This window comes from Rana temporaria, chromosome 11 (genome assembly GCF_905171775.1).
Source record: "Rana temporaria chromosome 11, aRanTem1.1, whole genome shotgun sequence".
In the NCBI taxonomy this organism is placed as follows: domain Eukaryota; kingdom Metazoa; phylum Chordata; class Amphibia; order Anura; family Ranidae; genus Rana; species Rana temporaria.
The window spans coordinates 11,525,614-11,550,589 of NC_053499.1; the positions used below are offsets into that span (position 1 = coordinate 11,525,614).

Consider the following 24,976-nt stretch of genomic DNA (forward strand, 5'->3'; position numbering starts at 1 on the left):
CAATTTTGACACATTTTTGGGACCATCGTCATTTTCACAGCAAAAAATGCATTTAAAATGCATGGTTTACTGTGAAAATGACAATTGCAGTTTGGGAGTTAACCACTAGGGGGCGCTGAAGGGGTTATGTGTGACCTCATCTGTGTTTCTAACTGTAGGGGGGTGCGGCTGTAGGTGTGACGTCATTGATTGTGATTCCCTATATAAGGGAACACACGATCGATGACGGCGCCACAGTGAAGAACGGGGAAGCTGTGTTTACACACAGCTCTCCCCGTTCTTCAGCTCTGGGGACCGATCGCGGGACTCCAGCGGCGATCGGGTCACGGAGCTTCGGACCTGGTCACGGGCGCGCGACTGGGCACTTAAAGAGGCCGTACAGGTACGTGCTTGTGCCCAGTCGTGCCATTCTGCCGACGAATATGTGCAGGAGGCGGTCCTTAAGTGGTTAAAGTGGATCTAAAGGCTGAAGGTTTTTTACCTTCATGTAATCTGTGCAGCAGCCCCCCCCCCCCCTGTAATACTTACCTGAGCCCCCTCTCAATGCAGCGATGTGTACAAGTGCCTTGGCTCTCCAGGGACTCTCCCTCCTCATTGGCTGAGACATTGGCTCCCGCTGCTGTCAATCACAGCTACTGTGCCAATCGGAAGAGAGAGAGGGGGTGGGGCTGAGCCGCAGCTGTGTGCGAGCTTGGAAACGAGCCTGCTCAGGTGTCCCCACTGCAAGCTGCTTGCTTTGGGTGCACTCCAAAGGAGGGAGGGGCCAGGAGTGTCGGTGGGGGACCCAAGAAGAGGAGGATCCGGGCTGCTCTGTGCAAAACCATTACAGGGAGCAGGCAAGTATTGCATGTTTTTTTAAAATAACAAAGGACTTTAAAATGGTTCTTTAATTTTTATTTTTTTTAAATAACAAACATGTTTATACTTACCTGCTCTGTGCAATGCTTTTGCAAAGAGCAGCCTCAATCCTCTTCTTCTGGGGTCCCCTTGCGGCGCGCCAGGCCCCTCCTCTTCAGTGAGTGTACCCATTGAAAGCTGATTTCCTGTATCATGTCTGCCGTCTCTGACCGCCTCTTGTATATTGTCTGCCGTCTCTGACCACCTCTTGTATCATGTTTGCAGTCTCTGACCACCTCTTGTATCATGTCTGCCGTCTCTGACCACCTCTTGTATCATGTTTGCAGTCTCTGACCACCTCTTGTATCATGTCTGCCGTCTCTGACCACCTCTTCTATCATGTCTGCCGTCTCTGACCACCTCTTCTATCATGTCTGCCGTCTCTGACCACCTCTTCTATCATGTCTGCCGTCTCTGACCACCTCTTCTATCATGTCTGCCGTCTCGGACCACCCCCTGTATCATGTCTGCCGTCTATGACCACCTCTTGTATCATGTCTGCAGTCTCTGACCACCTCTTCTATCATGTCTGCCGTCTCGGACCACCCCCTGTATCATGTCTGCCGTCTATGACCACCTCTTGTATCATGTCTGCCGTCTCTGACCACCTCCTGTATCATGTCTGCAGTCTCTGACCACCTCCTGTATCATGTCTGCAGTCTCTGACCACCTCCTGTATCATGTCTGCCGTCTCCGACCACCTCCTGTATCATGTTTGCAGTCTCTGACCACCTCCTGTATCGTGTCTGCAGTCATTTATATTACCAAAAATATTTAGAGGAATATATATTGACCTAAACTGAGGAAAACATTTTTTTTTTTTTTTTTTTAATTTTGGGGATATTTATTATAGAAAAAAGTTAAAAAAACTGTAGGAAGGGGGTAAAACCTTTTCGGGGCTGAAGTGGTTAAGCTTTTGGGTCTATATGTTTTGGTCTTCTTTAACCACTTAAGGACCCCCTACCGACGATATACGTCGGCAGAATGGCACGGCTGGGCACATCCACGTACATGTACGTGGCTCTTTAAGCCCAGCCGTGGGGCCGCGGGCGCATACACGCGACCCGGTCCGAAGCACCGTGGCCGCGGGACTTGTGGACCCGATCGCCGCTGGAGTCCCGCGATCGGTCCCCGGAGCTGAAGAACGGGGAGAGCCGTGTGTAAACACAGCTTCCCCGTTCTTCTCTGTGGCGGCGTATCGATCGTGTCATCCCTTTTATAGGGAAACACAATCGATGACATCACACCTACAGCCACACCCCCCTACAGTTGTAAACACAGATGAGGTCACACATGACCCCTTCAGCGCCCCCCTGTGGTTAACTCCCAAACTGCAACTGTCATTTTCACAGTAAACAATGCAATTTAAATGCATTTTTTGCTGTGAAAATGACAATGGTCCCAAAAATGTGTCAAAATTGTCCGACGTGTCCGCCATACTGTTGCAGTCACGAAAAAAAAAAAATCGCTGATCGCCGCCATTAGTAGTAAAACATTTTTTATAAACTATCCCCTATTTTGTAAATGCTATAAATTTTGCGCAAACCAATCGATAAACGCTTATTGCAATTTTTTTTACCAAAAATATGTAGAAGAATACGTATCGGCCTAAACTGAGGAAAAAAAATAATGTTTTATATATTTTTGGGGATATTTATTATAGAAAAAAGTTAAAAATATTGATTTTTTTTAAAATTGTCGCTCTATTTTTGTTTATAGCGCAAAAAATAAAAACCGCAGAGGTGATCAAATACCACCAAAAGAAAGCTCCATTTGTGGGGAAAAAAGGACGCCAATTTTGTTTGGGAGCCACGTCGCCCGACCGCGCAATTGTCAGTTAAAGCGACGCAGTGCCGAATCGCATAAAGGGGGTCCATTACCTGCATAATGGTCCGGGTCTTAAGTGGTTAAACAGGCGAATGAAGCCGACCTTCACATCAGTCCAAGCCTCTTCTGGGATTATTCCAGATTTACTGACAGGTGCATCTGTCCTGCTTCAGCTGATTTTGCATTCTAATAGACTTTTATGGGAAGGGAAGCAGTTCTGATGTGAACAAAAGCCTGCTGACACAGGCCCGGGCGCTTGTAAGATACTTCCCATGTTCTATCACGTGTCGGCACATTAAACATCGGATGACTTTTCATTGCATTCTATGATCGATCTTTTATTTAGCAGAATATACAAGTGCAGCTAAGAAAACACGCCGCGTATGAATCAAATACGCATGTAAATAAGGCGTCTACCCGATGCACTGCGGGGAATTAACTGCATACCGACAGCCATACCGCGTTCCTAAATTTGAATAACATTTGAATAACTCACATGGGAAATACTGGAGAAAAAAAAATGTGTGTTCAACACGATTATTTGCTTTATAAAAACACAGAAGTGCGCCTTCAGAATGAAAACATCTAGAATAAAACTGTCATGTTTTTTTCTCACAGTCATCAAGCCGTTTCAGAACAGCTTTTGAAAATAGAAGTTGGTCTCTGACCATCTCCTGCATCATGTCTGCAGTCTCTGACCATCTCCTGCATCATGTCTGCAGTCTCTGACCATCTCCTGCATCATGTCTGCAGTCTCTGGCCATCTCCTGCATCATGTCTGCAGTCTCTGACCATCTCCTGCATCATGTCTGCAGTCTCTGACCATCTCCTGCATCATGTCTGCAGTCTCTGACCATCTCCTGCATCATGTCTGCAGTCTCTGACCACCTCCGGCATCATGTCTGCAGTCTCTGACCACCTCCGGCATCATGTCTGCAGTCTCTGACCATCTCTTGCATCATGTCTGCAGTCTCTGACCATCTCCTGCATCATGTCTGCAGTCTCTGACCATCTCCTGCATCATGTCTGCAGTCTTTGACCATCTCCTGCATCATGTCTGCAGTCTCTGACCATCTCCTGCATCATGTCTGCAGTCTCTGACCATCTCCTGCATCATGTCTGCAGTCTCTGACCATCTCCTGCATCATGTCTGCAGTCTCTGACCATCTCCTGCATCATGTCTGCAGTCTCTGACCATCTCCTGCATCATGCCTGCAGTCTCTGACCATGGTAACCTAAAGCACTAGCTCTCCCAACAAATTGCTGGAGTCACCTCAGAGAGATGGAGAGATATATACTTCACTAACAGTAAGGTTGTCCTTTAAAGAAGGGGTAGGCAACCTGTGGTCTTCCAGGTCTGCAGTCTCTGGCCATCTCTTGCATCAGGTCTGCAGTCTCTGACCATCTCTTGCATCATGTCTGCAGTCTCTGACCATCTCTTGCATCATGTCTGCAGTCTCTGACCATCTCCGGCATCATGTCTGCAGTCTCTGACCATCTCCTGCATCATGTCTGCAGTCTCTGACCATCTCTTGCATCATGTCTGCAGTCTCTGACCATCTCCTGCATCATGTCTGCAGTCTCTGACCATCTCCTGCATCATGTCTGCAGTCTCTGACCATCTCCTGCATCATGTCTGCAGTCTCTAACCATCTCCTGCATCATGTCTGCAGTCTCTAACCATCTCCTGCATCATGTCTGCAGTCTCTGACCATATCTTGTATCATGTCTGCAGTCTCTGACCATCTCTTGTATTATGTCTGCAGTCTCTGACCATCTCCTGCATCATGTCTGCAGTCTCTGACCATCTCCTGCATCATGTCTGCAGTCTCTAACCATCTCCTGCATCATGTCTGCAGTCTCTAACCATCTCCTGCATCATGTCTGCAGTCTCTGACCATATCTTGTATCATGTCTGCAGTCTCTGACCATCTCTTGTATTATGTCTGCAGTCTCTGACCATCTCTTGCATCATGTCTGCAGTTTCTGACCATCTCTTGTAGTCTCCGGCCATCTCTTGTGCCATGTGTGCAGTCTCTGACCATCTCCTGTACCATGGTAACCTAAAGCACTAGCTCTCCCAACAAATTGCTGGAGTCACCTCAGAGAGATGGGGAGATATATACTTCACTAACAGTAAGGTTGTCCTTTAAAGAAGGGGTAGGCAACCTGTGGTCTTCCAGCTGTTGCAGAACTACAAGTCCCATCATGCCTCTGGGAGTAACTGCAAGCCTTGCAATGCCTCATGGGAAATGTAGTTTCACAACAGCTGGAGAGCCCCAGGTTGCCTCCCCCTGCTTAAAAGAGTAGCCCCACTTTTGTTGGGAGATAAAAAAACATTCCCCCCTGGGTGATCTCTGTACATTGCAGTGATTTTAACAACCTTTGTTGCAGATTCCTACCTTTTTTTATTCTGAGGAATAAGCCGTTTGTATGTGTCCATGTGAATCTGTATGAGAGTGATTTTATATTTATTAATTAGCTGCTGCACTTGCAGGGATCTAATGAGGAAAATGGCAGGGTCTGTGTCCCTTTAGACAAAATCTAACTTGTATCTTAGTGCAGACTTCTGGGAGAATCAGTGTGCCAATCGCTGAAGCAGGAAATTACTTTTCAACAAAAGCTTAGGTGAGTTTTACAAATCAAACTGTAACATTCGCGGTTGGCTTCCGATCCAAACGTCTGTTTATCGCCATCAAACCCCATACTCACATTTTCATCAAACTTGGAGTATTTGTCAGTCTCGGCTTTAAACATTTCCCCGGGGCAGATCTTCATCTTGGATAGTTTTGCAGCCTGCGGAAACACATTGCGAAATGAAAAATAAAATTGTCCCACACAGTGGCAGGAAGTCTCTGCAGCGGCACTCATGTATGGAATGTGGTAAAGAGGAAATACGATTGCCTGCCGTGGTTTGATTGCTCCCATCAGATATAAAAGACACATTCATGCATCTCTGTAATCATTAAATGTCATTGATAAACACAAGCAGTGCGAATCCCTGAATCTGACCTGGTATCAGCTTCCTGCTGTACAGCAAGGCTCAGACTAGGAGGTGTGGGAAGAAGCACAAGGAGCCAATCATTAATGCCACAGTGCAGCGGGTACCCAACCGCTTTTGGTGTAGCCAATTTTTCCCCCTCACAGTGCCCCTTGCAGTCATGAGCCATCCCCCATCACAGTGCCCCTTGCAGTAACGGACCCGCCCCCCCATCACAGTGCCCCTTGCATTAATGGACCATCCCCCCATCACAGTGCCCCTTGCATTAATGGACCACCCCCCCCCATCACAGTGCCCCTTGCAGTCATGGGCCATCCCCAATCACAGTGCCCCTTGCAGTCATGGGCCATCCCCAATCACAGTGCCCCTTGCAGTCATGGGCCATCCCCAATCACAGTGCCCCTTGCAGTCATGGGCCATCCCCAATCACAGTGCCCCTTGCAGTCATGGACCATCACCCCCATCACAGTGCCCCTTGCAGTCATGGACCATCCCCCCATCACAGTGCACATTGCAGTAATGGGCTATCCCCCATCACAGTGCCCCTTGCAGTCATGGCTCATCCCCCCGTAACAATGCCCATTGCAGTCATGGGTCATCCCCCCTTCACAGTGCCCCTTGCATTAATGGACCATCCCCCCCCCCATCACAGTGCGCATTGCAGTCATGGACCATCCCCCCCATCACAGTTCCCCTTGCATTAATAGACCATCCCCCCATCACAGTGCCCCTTGCAGTCATGGGTCACCCCCCCCCCCCATCACAGTGCCCCTTGCATTAATAGACCATCCCCCCATCACAGTGTCCCTTGCAGTCATGGGCCATCCCCAATCACAGTTCCCCTTGCAGTCATGGGCCATCCCCAATCACAGAGCTCCTTGTAGTCATGGGCCATCCCCAATCACAGTTCCCCTTGCAGTCATGGGCCATCCCCAATCACAGTGCCCCTTGCAGGCATGGGCCATCCCCAATCACAGTGCCCCTTGCAGTCATGGGCTATCCCCAATCACAGCGCCCCTTGCAGTCATGGGCCATCCCCCATCACAGTGCCCCATGCAGTCATGGGCCATCCCCCATCACAGTGCCCCTTGCAGTCATGGGCCACCCCCAATCACAGTGCCCCTTGCAGTCATGGGCCACCCCCCCCCCCATCACAGTTCCCCTTGCAGTCATGGGCCATCCCCAATCACAGTGCCCCTTGCAGTCATGGGTCACCCCCCCCCCCCATCACAGTGCCCCTGGACTGAAGTGAAGGATGGATTTGTAATGATAAGCAGTGGAAAGGGGATATTGTTGGTGTAGATCTTGGGGTGCCAGATATGTATTTCTGCACACTCACCTCTTGTTCCTGCTTTTTCCTGGCCGCCTCCTCCTTCTTCCTTTTCTTCTCTTCTTCTGCCTGGAAATATATTTATATGAGATGAACATTTATTTGGCGTAGGACTAGTCTTGTTTATTAAGGGAGTTACGTCAGGGTGAGAACACTCGGGACTTTACCTGACAAAGTGTCAAGATAATGCCGAGAGTAAATAGCGAGTCTCGGCAGAAACAATCCTTGCCATTGTTGGCCTTTAAATGCCGACTCCGCCGACTCCACCTAAAGTGGCATTTCACTTCTGGTAGTTTAATCCCCTGACAGCAGCTTATAATTCGGAAGCTCCAGAGGTGAGATTTTCTGTGTGTCCCCTCCCATAAAAAGGATGGGGGTCACCTTCTGGCAGGTGGACTCAGGAGCCGAGTATTCATTTCATGTTATTGCTGTACTGTATACAGTGCCTTGAAAAAGTATTCATACCCCTTGACATTTTCCACATTTTGTCACGTTACAACAAAAAACATAAATGTATTTTATTGGGATTTTATGCGATGGAGAACCTCGGCACCCCAGATGTTTTGGAACTACATTTCCCATGATGCTCCACTACACTGCAGAGTGCATGAGCCTCATGGGAAATGTATTTCCAAACCTTTTGGGGTGCCAAGGTTCCCCATCACTGTGAAAGACCAAACACAAAGTGGCACATAATTGTGAAGTGGAAGGAAAATGTACCCATAGACTTTAATGGGACAACGGTATACAGGGAGTCCAAGTTACGAACATCCGACTTGCGAACAACTCCTACTTATGAACGGGAGGCTGCGTGGCCACTTTTCAAAGGCGGGCACATTCGACGGGACCTTTTCGACGGCAGGCACATTTAACGGAACCTTGTTACAGCCGTGTAAAATCCAGTCAAAGTATGATTGGGTCACCAGTATGGACAAGGTGATTATGTTACGTGTAATTAAAGTCTCGCCCAATTTTAAAAAAAATGTACCTCGGTTTAGGCCGATAAGTATTGTTTTACATATTTTTGTTAAAAAAAAAAAAAAAAAAAAAAAAAAATCGCAATAAGCGTATATTGATTGGTTTGCGCAAATGTTATAGCACCTACAAAATAGGGGATAGATTTATGATTTTTTTTTTTTACTAGTAATGGCAGCGATTAGATTAGACCTGCAGGTGACCTGCGTCTGACCCGCTTTACATGGGTTTCGCATTCACATAGAACTTGCTAAACATCCTTGAAGCAAAAAAAAAAAAAAAAAAAAAAGCCATTGGACACAGCCCCTTCTAAAGTCTCCAGCAGCCGGATGCAGGTGAGAGATACTGCACAAGTCTAGAGGTAGCAGAACGCCACCTGCTGGTAGCCACTTTAAAGGCAGCCAGATGGAAGCCAAGTGCTGCTAGCAGTAATTTCGGGGAAAATGTCCCAGCACTTTCCTGATTTGATTGTTCCCGGCAATGGCTAGATTATTGCTTACTGCTGTAATTTACGCAGCTTGTGTGCATCTTCATTTTGCATAATTATTACTATTTACAAATATTTAAGCATGCAAAGCATATTTTATTATATATATATATATATATATATATATATATATATTAGTACATGGGAGGAGCCTGTGATACTTATGTACATGGGATTTTTTTTTCCTTTTTTATTTTTAATAAATTTGCAAAGATTTCAAACAAACTTCTTTCGTGTTGTGATTATGGGGGATTGTTTGTAGAAATTTGAGGAAAATCATGAATTTAATCCTTTTTGGAATAAGGCTACAACAAAACAAAAATGTGTAAAAAGTGAAGTGCTGTGAATACTTTCCGGATACACTGGGCTAGATTCAGGTAGGGACACGCAATCTAACGGCGGCGCAGCGTATGGTATTTACGCTATGCCGCCGCAACTTACAGGAGCAAGTGCAGTATTCACAAAGCACTTGCTCCGTAAGTTAAGGCCGCGTAGCGTAAATGGGGCCGGCATAAGCGCACGTAATTCAAATGTGTAAGGGGGGGCGTGTTTTATGTTAATGTGTGTTGACCTGACGTGATGCGCCATCCGTGTACATATCCCAGTGTGCATTGTTCCAAATGACATCGCAAGGACGTCATTGGTTTCGACTTGAACGTAAATTACGTCCAGCCCTATTCGCGAACGACTTGCGCAAACGACGTAAAAAATTCAAAAATCGAAGCAGGAACGACGTCCATACTTAACATTGAGTGCGCCTCATAGAAGCAGGCACAATGTTACGCCGAAAAAGCCTTACGCAAACAACGTAAAAAACAAACGCCGGGCGCACGTACGTTTGTGAATCGACGTAACTAGGTAATTTGCATATTCTACGCCAAAAACAACGGAAGCGCCACCTAGCGGCCAGCGTGAGAATGCACCCTAAGATACGACGGCGTAATACAATTACGCCAGTCGTATCTTAGGCTAATGTCGGCGTATCTAGCTTTCTGAATACAGAAAGTAGATACGCCGGCGCAGCTTTGAATTTACGCGGCGTATCTATGGATACGCCGGCGTAATTCTTTGCTGAATCTAGCCCACTGTGTGTATATATATAATTTTTTTTCTTTTTTTAAAACACATGCTAGTGACTGCATTTTGCAAAATTACAACTATTTATTTATAAATATTTAGCTGCACTTTAGAGCAATTCACACACCAAATCATATATATATTTATTTAAACACAAACACATGACTGCATTACAGGAAGCATTGTATAACTTCATACATGATGTTTGTGTACCACATTAAAGAAAAAAAACCTCATCTTCAGTGACATATTCTCACTGGGCTTCCTGTGCATCGTCTACACCTGTCACCAAGGCTCGCATTTCTATGGCGGGGGACAGTGAGCGGTGTGGGTGGAAATCCCCCTCTGAAGGCAAAGTTTGCATTTCACAATCCTCAAACATTTGTGCAGAGAAATTCTCTGACACAACTGGTGAGATACAGCTGTAAATTTCAGCAAATGCCTCAAATGTCTTTTCTTCCAGAGGCCAATCACAGAAAGACGACAACCATTGCTCTGGAGGAGGACTAGGGTGGCCTTTGTCCCCAGATTCCTTTCTGTGCATGCATGTCCTGACTGCATTTCCATTAAACATTGAAGTTCTGCATTTAACACCTTCCTGACGAGGGCCATCACTAGGTTTAAAAAAACAGAACTGGAGGGAGCTTGAAGCAGCATTTCCCCCAGGAAAATGTATTAATGCTTAAGGCTGCATTCACACCTCCGCGACAAGTAACGCTGCATACGCGGCGTATTTTGCCGCGAATAGTGTAACTTTTTTTTTTTTTTTTTTACAAATCCTTCCCATTGCTTTGTATGGCCGAACGCCAATGCCGCCTGAAAAAAAAGGGTCCGGGACTTTTTTTCAGGCGGCAGGCGTACGGCGTCTATGAGATGTGAACCATCTCCATAGACAGCAATGGGAATTCTCCCCTCCAGCGGCACGAGCGTCCGGTGTTTTGTCGCGGAGGTGTGAATGGGGCGTAAAGCGGGGGTTCACCCTAAAATTTTTTTATTTTTTTTTTCTAGCATGCCATCAAGCATACTAGCGTGATCTACAGTATGCCTTTATTTTATTTTTTGGCGCCGTACTCACAGTTTACTGCCGTAGTGAAGTTTCAGACTCCCCGCGGGGAATGGGCGTTCCTATGCACAGGGAAAATGATTGACGGCCGGCGCGTCACGCTTCCCGAAGATAGCCGAAATAGGACTTGCCTCTTCATGGCGCCTGCGCAGTCAGCTCCGATGTCTGTGCGCAGGCGCCGTATAGCGCCTTGAAGAGGCAAGTCCTATTTCAGCTATCTTCGGGAAGCGTGACACGCCATAGCCGGCCGTCAATCATCTTCCCTCTGCATAGGAACGCCCATTCCCCGCGGAGAGTCTGAAACTTCACTACAGGATTAAACTGTGAGTACGGCGAAAAAAAAAAAAAGAAGAAAGGCGTACTGTAGCTCGCGCTAGTATGCTTGATGGCATGCTAGAAACTTGTTTTTTAGGGTGAAACACCACTTTAACTTAATTACTCTTCATTTATTTATCCCAGGAAGACAGTTAAAGTGATTGTTATTTACGCTTTACAAACATGTCATACTTACCTCCACTGTACAGCTCGTTTTTCACAGAGTGGCCCCGATCCGTGACTTCTGGGGTCCCCCGGCGGCTCTCGCGGCTCCTCCCTATTGGATTTGATTGACAGCGGCGGGAGCCAATGGCTGCGCTGCTATCAATCTATCCAATCAAGAGCCGAGAACCCCGGAAAGAGGAAGAGCGCGTCTCCGCCAGGTGAAGTTCCAGGGCTCAGGTAAGTAAAACGGGGGAGGGGGTCTGGTGACTGCCAGGTGTTTTTTCACCTTACAGCATAGAGTGTTTCTTGGTCTTCATGATGCTGCTTGTTCAGTAAGGTTGTCCAACAAACCTCTGAGGGCTTCACAGAACAGCTGTATTTATACTGAGATTAAATGACACACAGGTGGACTCCATTAACTAATTAGGTGACTTCTGAAGGCAATTGGTTCCACTAGATTTTAGTTGGGGTGTATCAGAGTAAAGGGGGCTGAATACAAATGCCCCCCCACACTTTTCACATATTTATTTGTAAAAAAAAAATTTAAAACCATTTATCATTTTCCTTCCACTTCACACTAGTCAGAGAGCCATTGGTTATTAAAAATAATTACTAAACTAGCATTAAAATAAATAAATAGTGATTTTTCATCATGACTAAACAGATCGTTAATTTACCTTCTTCTTCTCTTCCTTTTCCTTTAGCAGAGTCTCTTTGTCCACAAGTTTGACCACCGTTGGCAGACCTGAGAAAGCAGACTATTTATAATATACTTATACTCACTAGACCAGTGATGGCGAACCTCGGCACCCCAGATGTTTTGGAACTACATTTCCCATGATGCTCAGCTACACTGCAGAATGCATGAGCATCATGGGAAATGTAGTTCCAAAACATCTGGGGTGCCAAGGATCGCCATCACTGCACTAGACGCGTAGACAATAAAAGTGAGACTGATGCCGCGTACAGACAACCGTTTTTCGGGTTCTAAAAAATGAAGTTTTTTTTTAATGTCATTAAAAACGATCGTGTGTGGGCTCTAGAGCATTTTTCGGGTTCTAAAAAATGGGCAAATTTTTTTTGGAACATGCTCTAATTTTACACGACGTTTTTAACGTTGTCGTTTTTCAGGTTGTAAAAAATGGTCGTGTGTTGGCTTTAACGACGTATAAAACCCGCGCATGCTCAGAAGCAAGTTATGAGACGGGAGCGCTCGTTCTGGTAAAACTAGCGTTCGCAATGGAGTAAGCACATTCGTCACGCTGTAACAGACAGAAGAGCGCGAATCGTCTTTTACTAACACGAAATCAGCTAAAGCAGCCCAAAGGGTGGCGCCATCCGCATGAAACTTCCCCTTTATAGTGCCGTCGTACGTGTTGTACGTCACCGCGCTTTGCTAGATAATTTTTTTTTTTTTCGCGATCGTGTGTAGGCAAGGCCGTTTTAATGATCGGGTCGAAAACAAAATGTTTTTTCTAGACCATTAAAAACGTAATATTTTTAGAACCCGAAAAACGTATGTACGCGGCATGAGACCCCTTTCACACTGAGGCGCTTTGCAGGCGCTATAACGCTAAAAATAGCGCCTGCAAAGGGCCCTGAAAAAGCCGCTCCTCACACTGGAGCGTTGCGCTAGGACGCTAAAAAAAAGTCCTGCTAGCCGTATCTTTGGAGCGGTCCTGCCCATTGAAAACAATGGTGTCGCGCCTCCAACCCGCCCGCAAAACGCTGTTTTTGTGGGCGTTTTAACCCTTTTTCGGCCGCTAGCAGGGGTTAAAACCGCAACGCTAGTGGCCAAAAACAGCGGCAAACACAACGGTAAAACGCCGTTTTAATATCGGCGCTTTACCGACAGCGCACCCAGCGCCTCAGTGTGAAAGTAGCCTTACAGATACAATCGGCCCTTTTGAGGGCAATCGTAATGCTGATGCGGCCCACAATGAAATTGAGTTTGACACCCCTGACCTAGCCGATTGTCTAGCGTCCCATAACAATGCGTTACCTTCATGGTCTTCCAGACGCACTCCATGTTCCGGCAGGACGTCGTCTCGAAGGGCATCACACAGATCCAACACCCCCAACACTGAAAGAGGAAAAAAAAATAAATCAAACAAAACTTGCAAAGTCTCACAAAACACAGTGTATGAAAATCCCAATATGGACCCCACAGAAGAATAACCGGGTCCGATTGTACCAGAACTGCATGAAAGGAAGCGTTTACTTTATCTATAGTAACAAGATGTCAGGTATGAGGTTTCCATTGCAGGTTAGGGAATGAAATCAGAAACTGATCTGTTCTGGACACAGACTCTTTCTTAAAGGGGTTGTAAAGGTACAATTTTTTCCCCCCTAAATAGCTTCCTTTACCTTAGTGCAGTCCTCCTTCACTTACCTCATCCTTCCATTTTGCTTTTAAATGTCCTTATTTCTTCTGAGAAATCCTCACTTCCTGTTCTTCTGTCTGTAACTCCACACAGTAATGCGAGGCTTTCTCCCTGGTGTGGAGTGTCGTGCTCGCCCCCTCCCTCGGACTACAGGAGAGTCAGGACGCCCACTAACACACAGCTCCTTTCTCTATCTGCAACATAGAGAGCATCCTGACTCTCCTGTAGTCCAAGGGAGGGGGCGAGCACGACACTCCACACCAGGGAGAAAGCCTCGCATTACTGTGTGGAGTTACAGACGGAAGAACAGGAAGTGAGGATTTCTCAGAAGAAATAAGGACATTAAAAAGCAAAATGGAAGGATGTGAAGGAGGACTGCACTAAGGTAATGGAAGCTATTTAGAGAAAAAAAAAATTGTACCTTTACAACCCCTTTAAGTTCGATAAAACTTGCCAAAATGAAAATGGCACAAAATGCATTGCATCTGTTTCTGCCATTTTAAAAATGATTAATTCATTTGGAACTGTGGAAAACCCGGGGTCCACCAACAGTATTGGTAAACACACAAGTGCATACAAATGTGGGGCTTGATAATCATGTGCAATACCAATTTCAATTAGGAGTGGGGAGGCTTTTGATTTTTTCTAAATACAATATCGTTATACAAGTCTTTCAATGTATTACCCCTGAAGGGGGAACAACGTTTAACCAGTTAACAACCGCCCTATAGACGAAATACGTCTACAAGGCGGTTGCTTAACTCTGGGAGGACGTCCATGGACGTCCTCCCAGAATCGCGCTCCCGCGCGCCCTCTGGGGCGCGCACACGGGAATCTCCGGGGGACCCGACGGATCACAGTAAATCGCCGCTGATAGCGGCGGTTTACCACGTGATCGCTCCGTCCAATGACGGAGCAATCACTAGTAAACAAACCGGCGTCATGTGACGACGCCGGTTCCTCCCGCCCCTCTCTGTACCGAACGGTACAGTGTGTGAGAGGAGAGGGAGAGAGCGGAAGCAGCAGCAGCTTCTGCTGTGGGCTGGATCTGTGACAAATGTAGTCACAGATCCAGCCATCCATCCATCCATCCCTGTGCAATACTCTGCAATAACACCAATACTCTGCAATACCCCCCATACTCTGCAATACCCCCCATACTCTGCAATACCCCCCATACTCTGCAATACCCCCCATACTCTGCAATACCCCCCATACTCTGCAATACCCCAAAATACCCTGCAACGTCGCCTATGGGGATTCTTAGGTAGCGAAGTTTGGCGCCATTCCACGAGCGTGTGCAATTTTGAAGGGTGACATGTTGGGTATCTATTTACTCGGCGTAACTTCATCTTTTACATTTATGCAAAAGAATGAAGAAAAAAAATACTAAATTTGCTAAATTTTATAACAGAATCAAAAGAAAAATTCATTTTTTTTACAGAATTTTCAGTGTTTTTTCTCTTATAGCGCAAAAAAAAGAGATTTTTAATACAGCTTACCTGTAAAATCTTTTTCTTGGAGTACATCACGGGACACAGAGCGGCATTCATTACTATATGGGTTATATGGAGTACCTTCAGGTGTAGACACTGGCAATCTTCAAACAGGAAATGCCCCTCCCTATATAACCCCCTCCCATAGGAGGAGTACCTCAGTTTTGTAGCAAGCAGTATGCCTCCCAAAATGGTCCTCAAAAAGAGGGGTGGGAGCTCTGTGTCCCGTGATGTACTCCAAGAAAAAGATTTTACAGGTAAGCTGTATTAAAAATCTCTTTTTCTTTATCGTTACATCACGGGACACAGAGCGGCATTCATTACTATATGGGATGTCCCAAAGCAATGCTTACAATGAGGGGAGGGAGAACATCTCCAAGACAAAAGGATTTAATTTAGAGATATACTCAAATCATAATAAATCCAACTTATTTGAGAAAAATAATCTTAAATTTTAAATTTAACTCAAAAAAAGAGGAGCCCCCGGGATCCGAGGGTCTCAAACTGCAGCTTGCAGCACTGCCTGCCCGAAGGCAGTATCAGTATTCCTTCTTACGTCCAACTTGTAGAATTTTGTAAATGTGTGGACAGAAGACCAGGTTGCCGCCTTGCAAACTTGAGCCATAGAGATCTGGTGGTGTGCTGCCCAGGAGGCGCCCATGGCTCTAGTAGAATGAGCCTTTAATGATACTGGAGGAGGCAACCCTTTCAAGCCGTAGGCCTGAGTGATTAATTGCTTGATCCACCTAGAAATGGTGGACTTTGCAGCTGCCTGCCCCTTCTTGGGCCCATCCGGTAGAATAAACAGCACATCTGTTTTTCGGATTTTCTCTGTAGCTTTAAGATAGGCCTTCATGGCCCTGACAATATCCAAGGTATGCAGCAACCCTTCCTTTCTGGAAGTAGGTTTAGGGAAGAAGGATGGTAATACCAAATCCTGGTTCAAATGAAAACTGGATATGACCTTCGGTAGGAAGGAAGGATGAGGGCGGAGAACGACCTTGTCCTTATGAAATATAAGATATGGTTCCTTACAGGATAAGGCTGCCAGTTCCGAAACTCTTCTTGCGGAAACTATGGCAACCAAAAATACCAACTTCCTTGTCAGTAGAACCAAAGGAACTTCAGCCAACGGCTCAAACGGTTGTTTCTGTAAACTTGACAGGACAAGATTTAAATCCCACGGACAAAGCGGGGATTTAACTGGAGGTTTAATACGTAAGACCCCTTGAAGGAAGGTCTTAACCAGCGAGTGGGTGGCCAGCGGCCGCTGAAACCACACTGACAGGGCAGAAATCTGTCCTTTGATTGTGCTTAATGCCAATCCTTTATCCACTCCTAGCTGGAGAAAACTTAAAACTCTATCTATGGTGAACCTGCGAGGAAGCCAAAGCTTGGACTCGCACCAGCCTATATAGGCCTTCCAGACCCTGTGATAAATCACCCTAGAGACCGGTTTCCTGGCTCTGATTAGGGTAGAGATTACCTTCTGAGACAGACCTCTACCCCTGAGAATCAAGGATTCAGCTTCCAGGCCGTCAAATTTAGATGCCGTAAGGCAGGGTGGAGGATCGGACCTTGCGATAGCAGGTCTGGCCTTAGAGGCAGAGTCCAAGGGTTTCCCACTACCATCCTTAGGATTAGTGAGTACCATGCCCTTCTGGGCCATGCTGGAGCTACCAGGATGACTGGTATGCGCTCCACCCTGATCCTGCGCAGCAGGCGGGGTAGTAACTGGAGCGGGGGAAACGCATAAAGAAGTTTGAACTGATGCCAAGGGCAAACCAGAGCATCGGTTCCGCAGGCCATCGGATCCCTTGAGCGGGACATGAACCTGTCTAGCTTCTTGTTGAGTCTCGATGCCATGATATCCACGTCCGGCACTCCCCATCTTTGGCAGAGTGCTTGAAAGACTTGTGGATGCAGAGACCATTCCCCCGGCCATAGAGTCTGGCGGCTTAAGAAGTCCGCCTGAAAGTTGTCCACTCCGGGAATGAATATTGCCGATATGCAGGGCACATGAGCCTCTGCCCATAGGAGAATCAAGCTCACTTCTCTCTGAGCGGCCTGACTCCTGGTTCCCCCTTGGTGATTTATGTATGCCACAGCCGTGGCATTGTCTGATTGAATTCTCACCGGGAACCCCTGCAATTTCGACGTCCAAGCCCTGAGGGCTAGTCGAACAGCTCTGAGCTCCAAGATGTTGATGGGTAACAGCTTCTCTGGCTTTGCCCAAATACCTTGGCGAGTGGAACCATCCACAATTGCTCCCCAGCCCGTCAGGCTGGCGTCTGTGGTCACTATCTTCCAAGCTACTGGGCTGAAAGACTTTCCCTTCAGTAGATTCTGAGGGTCTAACCACCAACACAGACTTTGCCGGACTCTTGATGAGAGTGGCAACGGGATATCCAAGGCCTGTGGCCTTCTGCTCCATGCTGACAGGATGGCTGCCTGCAGGATGCGAGTGTGGCTCTGGGCGTATGGTACCGCCTCGAATGTAGCCACCATCTTGCCTAGTAGTCTCATACCTAGGCGAATAGTCGGTTCTTTCTTGCTTAGAACCAGTAGGATTAATTCCTTGATGGCTTTGACCTTCCTCAGAGGTAGGAACACCCTTTGTTGTTCTGTGTCTAATCTCATGCCGAGATATTCCAACTGCCTTGTGGGCTGGAATGCTGACTTTTCTCGATTTAGGACCCAGCCGAACCTCTCGAGGTATTGGACCGTGAGGGCCACTGCTCGCTCCAAGCCGGGAGACGAGTGGTCTATGACTAGGAGGTCGTCCAGGTATGCTAGGATCGTGACCCCTTGGATCCTTAGCTTGGCTAGGATTGGAGCTAGAACCTTCGTGAACACCCGGGGGGCCGTAGCCAACCCGAAGGGAAGCGCCACGAATTGGAAATGACGTGAAGCCACCATAAAGCGTAGATATCTTTGATGTGGCTGATAAATTGGAACATGAAGGTAGGCATCCTTTATGTCTATGGACGCCATGAAGTCGTCCTTTTGGAGTGTGGCAGCTGCTGACCGCACGGATTCCATCCGAAATGAGCGGACCCTTAAGTATGCATTTACCATCTTTAGGTCCAAAATTGGCCTGACATCTCCATTGGGCTTTGAGATGATGAATAGGTTGGAGTAGAAACCCAGTCCCTGTTCCAGGACTGGTACCTCTACTATTACTTCCTGGGAAAGTAGATGATCTAGAGCCGATCTTAATGCGGCTCCTTTCTCCAGATCGTTTGGAATCCTCGACTCCTGGAAATGAGGAGGAGGAAACCTTAGGAACTCTAGCTTGTAGCCTGTGGCCACGGAAGACCGTACCCACTCGTCGGGAATGCTGGCTTCCCAAATCTCCGAAAAGAGTCGCAGCCTTCCCCCCACCTTCGTGGGTGGGGGCGCCCCTTCATAAGGTAGACTTGGGGGCTGGTTTTGCTGGTTTGCGAAACCACTGCCTCTTGCCTCTAACAGCCTGTCCTTGTGATCTGCTGTTGAAGCCGAAGTTTGTTCTTGCAGGAGGCCGTCGATACTGCTTGGCATTAGAGGGCCCCTGCCCAGGGGAGGACTGTCGTTTAAACGCAGGCCCCTGAACCTTCTTCTTAGTTGGCAAGAGAGTACTCTTGCCGCTTGAAATGGTCTGAATGTATTTATCTAGGTCCTCTCCGAAGAGCCGTCCTCCATGGAAGGGGAACCCTACCAGGAGCTTCTTGCATGGGGGCTCAGCCTCCCAGCTTTTTAACCATAAGAGCCTTCTCATATGGATAAGGGATAACGATAAACGTGACGCTTGCTGGATAGAATCCTTGATTGCGTCTACCGTAAAACATATGGCCTTAGGGACATCCGAAAATTCTTCTGCCTGCTCGGCAGGAATAAGTTCAATCATTTGCTTAAATTGATCCGATAAAGCTTGAGCGACTCCAATCGCAGCCACGGCTGGCTGTACTACTGCCCCTGCAGAAGTGAAGGAGTTCTTAAGTAGTGCTTCCAAGCGCTTATCAACTGGATCTTTGAAAACCTGTATGTTTTCTACAGGGCATGTTAACGACTTGTTAACACATGAGATGGCTGCGTCTACTGCAGGAGAAGCCCATCTCTTGTAAAACTTTTCTTCCATAGGATACAAGACAGAAAATTTCTTAGGTGGTAAGAAAACCTTGTCTGGTTTGTTCCAATCTTGGAACAAGACTCCCTCCAATAGAGGATGGATCGGAAACACAGCACTGCTTTGAGGCGCCCTCAGTGAGCCCAAAGCTGAAACCGTTGATACCTGGAGATCTGGTACAGGCAGGTTGAATGCCTTATGGACCAAGTCCGTCAAGCCTTGAATCCACCAGCTCTCCCACAGGGAGACTGCCCCAGATTCCTCAGTATCCGGATCCTCGATCCCTGAACCTACTTGGTCCTTGTCCAAGAGGTTGTCCAATTCCCCAGAGGAAAGGACCTCCTCTTCCGAGGGTCCGCGCACGGGTGACGGAGATCTATTCCGCTTACTACCCCGCATAGCTGCGGCTATCATTTCTCCCATGCTTCTCCGCATTTCATTTAAAGAGGTGAGTAACACCTCCTCCGTGACCATCTTAGGGTTGGGTTGACTCGCGTCAGCTCCAGTCCCAGATCCCGATGGCCCAAAGGCTCCCAGTGGGGAAAGCAGCGGCATAGCTCTATCCGAGACCTCAGAATCTGTGGGGGAATCCCCACCTTTTGTACCCTCTGACTTGTTCCTTGATGCCATGGTACAATACCGAGGTACACCTGCTACTTATTGGTACCTGGGACTTATAAATAGTTAAATGCCCAGACACCTGTTTGGGGAATAAAAAATGTTTCCTCTACCCCAGATGACACTTTTTTTTTTTTTTTTTTTTTTCAAAGAAAAACTTTTCCTTTTTTTTTTTTCAATCTAGGCAAGAAAAAACATTCTATCCCCCTGAGTAGTATTGCCAAAGAAAAGACTATGAGATGGAAAAGAAAAAACAGCCTATTCCTAGGCTAAACCACAATCTTCTGAAGACTGTAGTATTCTTTCTGGCCACTGTGTGTCCTCAGCGCCCCGTGCTTCACTCCAGTCCTTCCTCCCTCAAGCCAAGTATTTGAATGAGCTGTGGCATCTAAGGAAGGGCCGCCCCTTCCTTAAACCACTGACCCGCCCTTCCCCCCCAGCTAAAACGGCGCCAAATGCGTCTATAACACGTGCACGCGCATCGCGCGCGCGCCCGCCGACGGGGGGGGGGTTGGGAGGAAGGGCCTCTCTGTTCCTGCAGCCGCAGGCCTGGAACCCACGAGGAGGTCAGCGTTTTGCCTGCTTTGCAGGCATGAGGAAGAGGACTGGATAGAGCATCGCCTGGAGGCTTGCAGGTAAGCATAGCTCTCTGACACACACATACATTTGTACACAAAAGGCCCCACTCACAGCTTTTCCAACACTACCAGGGAGGTCACTTTTTAAGGGGAATAATAACATATAGAGCCATCCTATCTTCATGATATGTGACTGGTTTGCCAGATGCAATGCATAACTTTTAGGCATGTCCCCTGTGACCTCCCAGAAAAAACTTGCTAAGAGCCAAGTTCCGCAAGTTTTCCCCTTACTTACCTGCTCCATGCCGCAGGACTTTGCAAAGCAAGAGGCCCAATCTTCCCCCATCTCCGTGGGGATGTCTAGACCTTCAGGCCCTGGGAACCTTCTTCTTCCATGAAGGATCCACTGTCCTGGGCCCATACAGCACCCTGGCAAACAGAAAACATTAGGCGCTTTGGGGTTTTCTAAGTTCTGGGCCCAGGGTCCAGCTCTCTTGAAAAGAAAGCATTATGGGCTATACCCCAAGGGTTTGGGGTCCGGTTACTGACCACTTTAGCGCTCAGGCTTTTTTGGACAGAACCGGTAGCTCACCTAATCCCAAGGATGCGGAGGCAAGCTAAACCATGACTAACACCTAAGACACTGGCGAAAAAACTGAGGTACTCCTCCTATGGGAGGGGGTTATATAGGGAGGGGCATTTCCTGTTTGAAGATTGCCAGTGTCTACACCTGAAGGTACTCCATATAACCCATATAGTAATGAATGCCGCTCTGTGTCCCGTGATGTAACGATAAAGAAATAAAAAACCCAACGGTGATTAAATACCACCAAAAGAAAGCTCTATTTGTGTGAAAAAAAGGACGAAAATTTCATTTGGGTACAATGTTGTATGACTGAGTAATTGTCATTCAAATTGTGAGAGCACCGAAAGCTGAAAATTGGTCTGGTTATTAAGGGGGTTTACGTGCCTGGTGGTCAAGTGGTTAATTGTAATGAATCAGTAAAGTGCGATTATGAAAGAGACAGATTTAGTGTGAAATTGATGAAGAGCTGATCGGAATTTAGTATTTCATCTACTGGCTATGTTGGCACCTTCTATTAGACAGCCCATGCATTGCTCGTTACCTTTGCTTTATTGCTTCCATCCCTAAGCTAAAAAGACAAAAAATATTTGCTCCCCTAAAATAAAATACAAATATCAATACAAATTTTCTATACGAATGAAATATAAAAGTAGACAACGCTAATCCATAAAAAGAGGAAAATGCATTTAAAAATAAAATGTGAACTTTTAAAAAACAACTCACTTTAAAAAACTGAATACAACACTTAAAGCAGGGATATGCAATTAGTGCACCTCCAGCTGTTGCAAAACTACAAGTCCCATCATGCCTCTGCCTCTGGGTGTCAGGCTTGTGGCTGTCAGAGTCTTGCTATGCCTTATGGGACTTGTAGTTCTGCAACAGCTGGAGGTCCCCTAATTGCATATCTCTGACTTAAAGGAAAAGTTCACCTTTGTTATGTGTTTCACCTGTTTTTAGACAACCATTGTTCCCAATGCTGCAGCCACTGCCCGACATACATTGCTGTATGTTTTTTAAAGGGTTCATGCATGTACAAATACTCTAAATCTGTAAGTCAAATGGGTGGAGTAAGGGCAGCAGGTGGTTTTTAACTATGTACCGTATATACCCGAGTATAAGCCGACCCGAATATAAGCCGAGGCACCTAATTTTGCCACAAAAAACTGGGAAAATTTATTGACTCGAGTATAAGCCTAGGGTGAGAAATGCAGCAGCTACTGTAAAGCCCTGTACACATGACCGGGAATCCCTTCAGGAAAAAAAACGTCAGTATTCCCGACGGGATTCCTGGCAAGCTTGACTTGAAAAGCTGTGTATACACACGGCCACACAAAATCCTGCCGTTCTTTTGAATGGCAAGAACATGGTGATGTCATTGACTACGATGAGCCAGTGTCTCGTCGCATTCGATGCCGTTGCCGCCATCTTGCTACACCCCACACTAACCTTATATGCTATGGCGCATGCATCGAAGTGTTACCGAACATGCACGGTTTTTCACCCATACAGACGACCGTTTTTCTCAGCAGGAAACACTCTGCCGGGAAACCCGACGAGAAAATAGAGCAGGTTCTCTATTTTCCCATTGGGATTCCCGGCTGTTTTCCTGACGGGAAAACTGCTAGGGAGCATACACAAGGCCGGGATTCCTGGCCAAATGCTCTCCTGGCAGTCTTCCTGCTGGGAAAACCAGTCGTGTGTACGAGGCTTAAAAGTGGGGGTTCTCCCTAAAACATATTTTTTTTTCTAGCATCTCATTCAGCATAGTAGCGTGAGCTACAGTATGCGTTTATATTTTTTTTGGGCGCCGTACTCACTCTGTAATCGCATAGTAAAGTTTCAGTGGAATGGGCGTTCCTATTAAGAGGGCTCGTGATTGACGGCCGGCTATGGCGCGTCACGCTTCACGGAAATAGCCGAAATAGGTGTTTGCTCTTCACGGCGCCTGCGCAGTCAGCTCCGATGTCTGTGCGCAGGCGCCGTATAGCGCCGGGAAGAGCCAAGACCTACTCTGGCTATTTTCGGGAAGCGTGACGCGCCATAGCCGGCCGTCAATCATGAGCCCTCTGAATAGGAACGCCCATTCCCCGCGGGGAGTCTGAAATTTTACTACTCGATTAAACAGTGAGTACGGCGCCGAAAAAAAAATATAAAGGCATAATGTAGCTCGCGCTACTATGCTGAATGAGATGCTATAAAGTTGTTTTTTAGGGTGAAACACCGCTTTAAGTGGAAAAGAGGGTCAACAATGCCCATCTGCAGCCTCACTGTGCCCATCTGCATGCTTCATGTACATGATCTCCCGGCGCCGTGACATGCAGTCTAATTGGCAGCCGTCCAGTGTAACAAAGCCCCGCCCTCCTCCGTGACGGAACACTGATTCAGTTTCCCAGCAGTGAATCAGTGTTCCGCCTATCATGGACGAGGACGACCGCGACTAGACTGCATGTCACAGCGCCCGGAGATCAGTTGCATGAGGCTGCAGATGGGCACAGTGAGGCAGGGAGACTCGAGTAAAAACCGAGGGGGGCTTTTTCGGCACAAAAACATGTGCTAAAAAAACTTGGCTTATACGGAACATTTATGTGTTGTCTATGAAGTAATTTTTCTTCTTTATGGAATAAAGATTTTCATTATATTTCAACAATCAGGAGCTGGCGTATGTGTAGAGGTGAGCAAATAGTATGTTCAACACAGTACTGTAATAACAACTGCTTATTTTTCTTCATCATATTTCGAGGAGCACATTAATAGGTAGAGCCCATATTCATAGTGTATTTGTTTTGTTTTTTTGTATTTGAATTGAGAGTAAGCAATTTCAGTACAGAAGGTGAATGTACCAACACTTGTTTTCAGCTTTAAATCTGAGTTTCGCCTGGGTAAAATCAATTCAAAGTCAGCAGCTACAAATACTGCAGCTGCTGACTTTAAATATAAGGACACTACCTGTCCTGGGCGCCCGTGATGTCCTCACCCGAAGCTGACCAGTCCCTCGGCTCTGGGTGCAGGCACCGGCATCCTTACTAAGGGAACCAGAAGGTGAAGCCTTACCACTTCATAGCCTGTTTGCTTGAGTTGCGCTTTCTGAATGGCCCCTGCTGTCTTCTGGGACCTGTGTGTCTCCCAGAAGGCAGGGGGGGGGCTACATTGCATAGTTGTGCAGAGATCTTTCCCTGGAAGTGGGAGCATATACCTGGATTTGACAGGTATCCGCTCCCCCCTGAAATGTGGCACCGGAGGGGGGGGGGGGGGGGGAGGAACCGGATAAGTGGAAGTTACATTTCTGGGTGGGGAACTCAGCTTTAAAGTGATACTAAAGGTTCCATTAAAAAAAAAAAAAAAAACATATTTACCTCCACTTTGCAGCTCGTTTTGCAGAAGGGCCCCGAACGTCGTTTTCTGGGGTCCCCCGGTGGCTCTCTCGGCTCCTCCCCGCATCACATAACCCTCTGTGAAGCGCTCTCCCAAGGGGGGTTACCTTGCGGGCGCGCTGCCGTGTCCAGCATTCGGCGTCCATAGCCATCAAATGCAGTACTCGGCCCAGCGTCATTGGATTTGATTGACAGCAGTGGGAGCCAATGGCTGTGCTGCTATCAATCTATACAATGAAGATCCGAGAACCCGTGGAGAGAGCAGCGGCGGGACACGCCCACAGAAATTCGAGGCTTAGGTAAGTTAAAAGGGGGGGCTGGGGGGCCGGACAGTGCAAGGTGTTTTTTCACCTTAAGGTGAAAAAACACAAAGGCCCGGATTCAGAAAGAAGTTACGATGGCGTATCTCCAGATACGCCGTCATAACTCCAAATGGGGGCCGTCGCAACTCGCCGCCTGATTCATAGAATCAGATATGCCTCACAGTTGCCTAGATACGAGCGGCGTAAGTCTCTTACGCCGTCGTATCTAAGTTGCATATTTACGCTGGCCGCTAGGTGGCGCTTCCGTAGATTTACGCGTCGAATATGGTAATGAGCTAGATACGCCGATTCAGAAACGTACATGCGCCCGCACATTTTTTTACGTCGTTTACGTAAGGCTTTTTTCGGCGTATAGTTACCCCTGCTCTATGAGGCGTA

General features: G+C 47.1%; 1 protein-coding gene across 2 annotated transcripts in view; it reads right to left on the reverse strand.

Annotated features, from left to right (window-relative positions):
• Nucleotides 1-24,976, reverse strand: part of CARS1 (cysteinyl-tRNA synthetase 1) — a 63,268-nt gene that overhangs the window by 1,129 nt on the left and 37,163 nt on the right. For both annotated transcript variants that reach the window (XM_040328037.1, XM_040328036.1), the window contains 4 exons: nt 13,140-13,220; nt 11,815-11,882; nt 7,065-7,124; nt 5,437-5,520 (listed from right to left, as the gene is read on the reverse strand). In XM_040328037.1, coding sequence (XP_040183971.1) covers nt 5,437-5,520; nt 7,065-7,124; nt 11,815-11,882; nt 13,140-13,220 — 293 coding nt within the window. The remainder of the gene's footprint in view (nt 1-5,436; nt 5,521-7,064; nt 7,125-11,814; nt 11,883-13,139; nt 13,221-24,976) is intronic.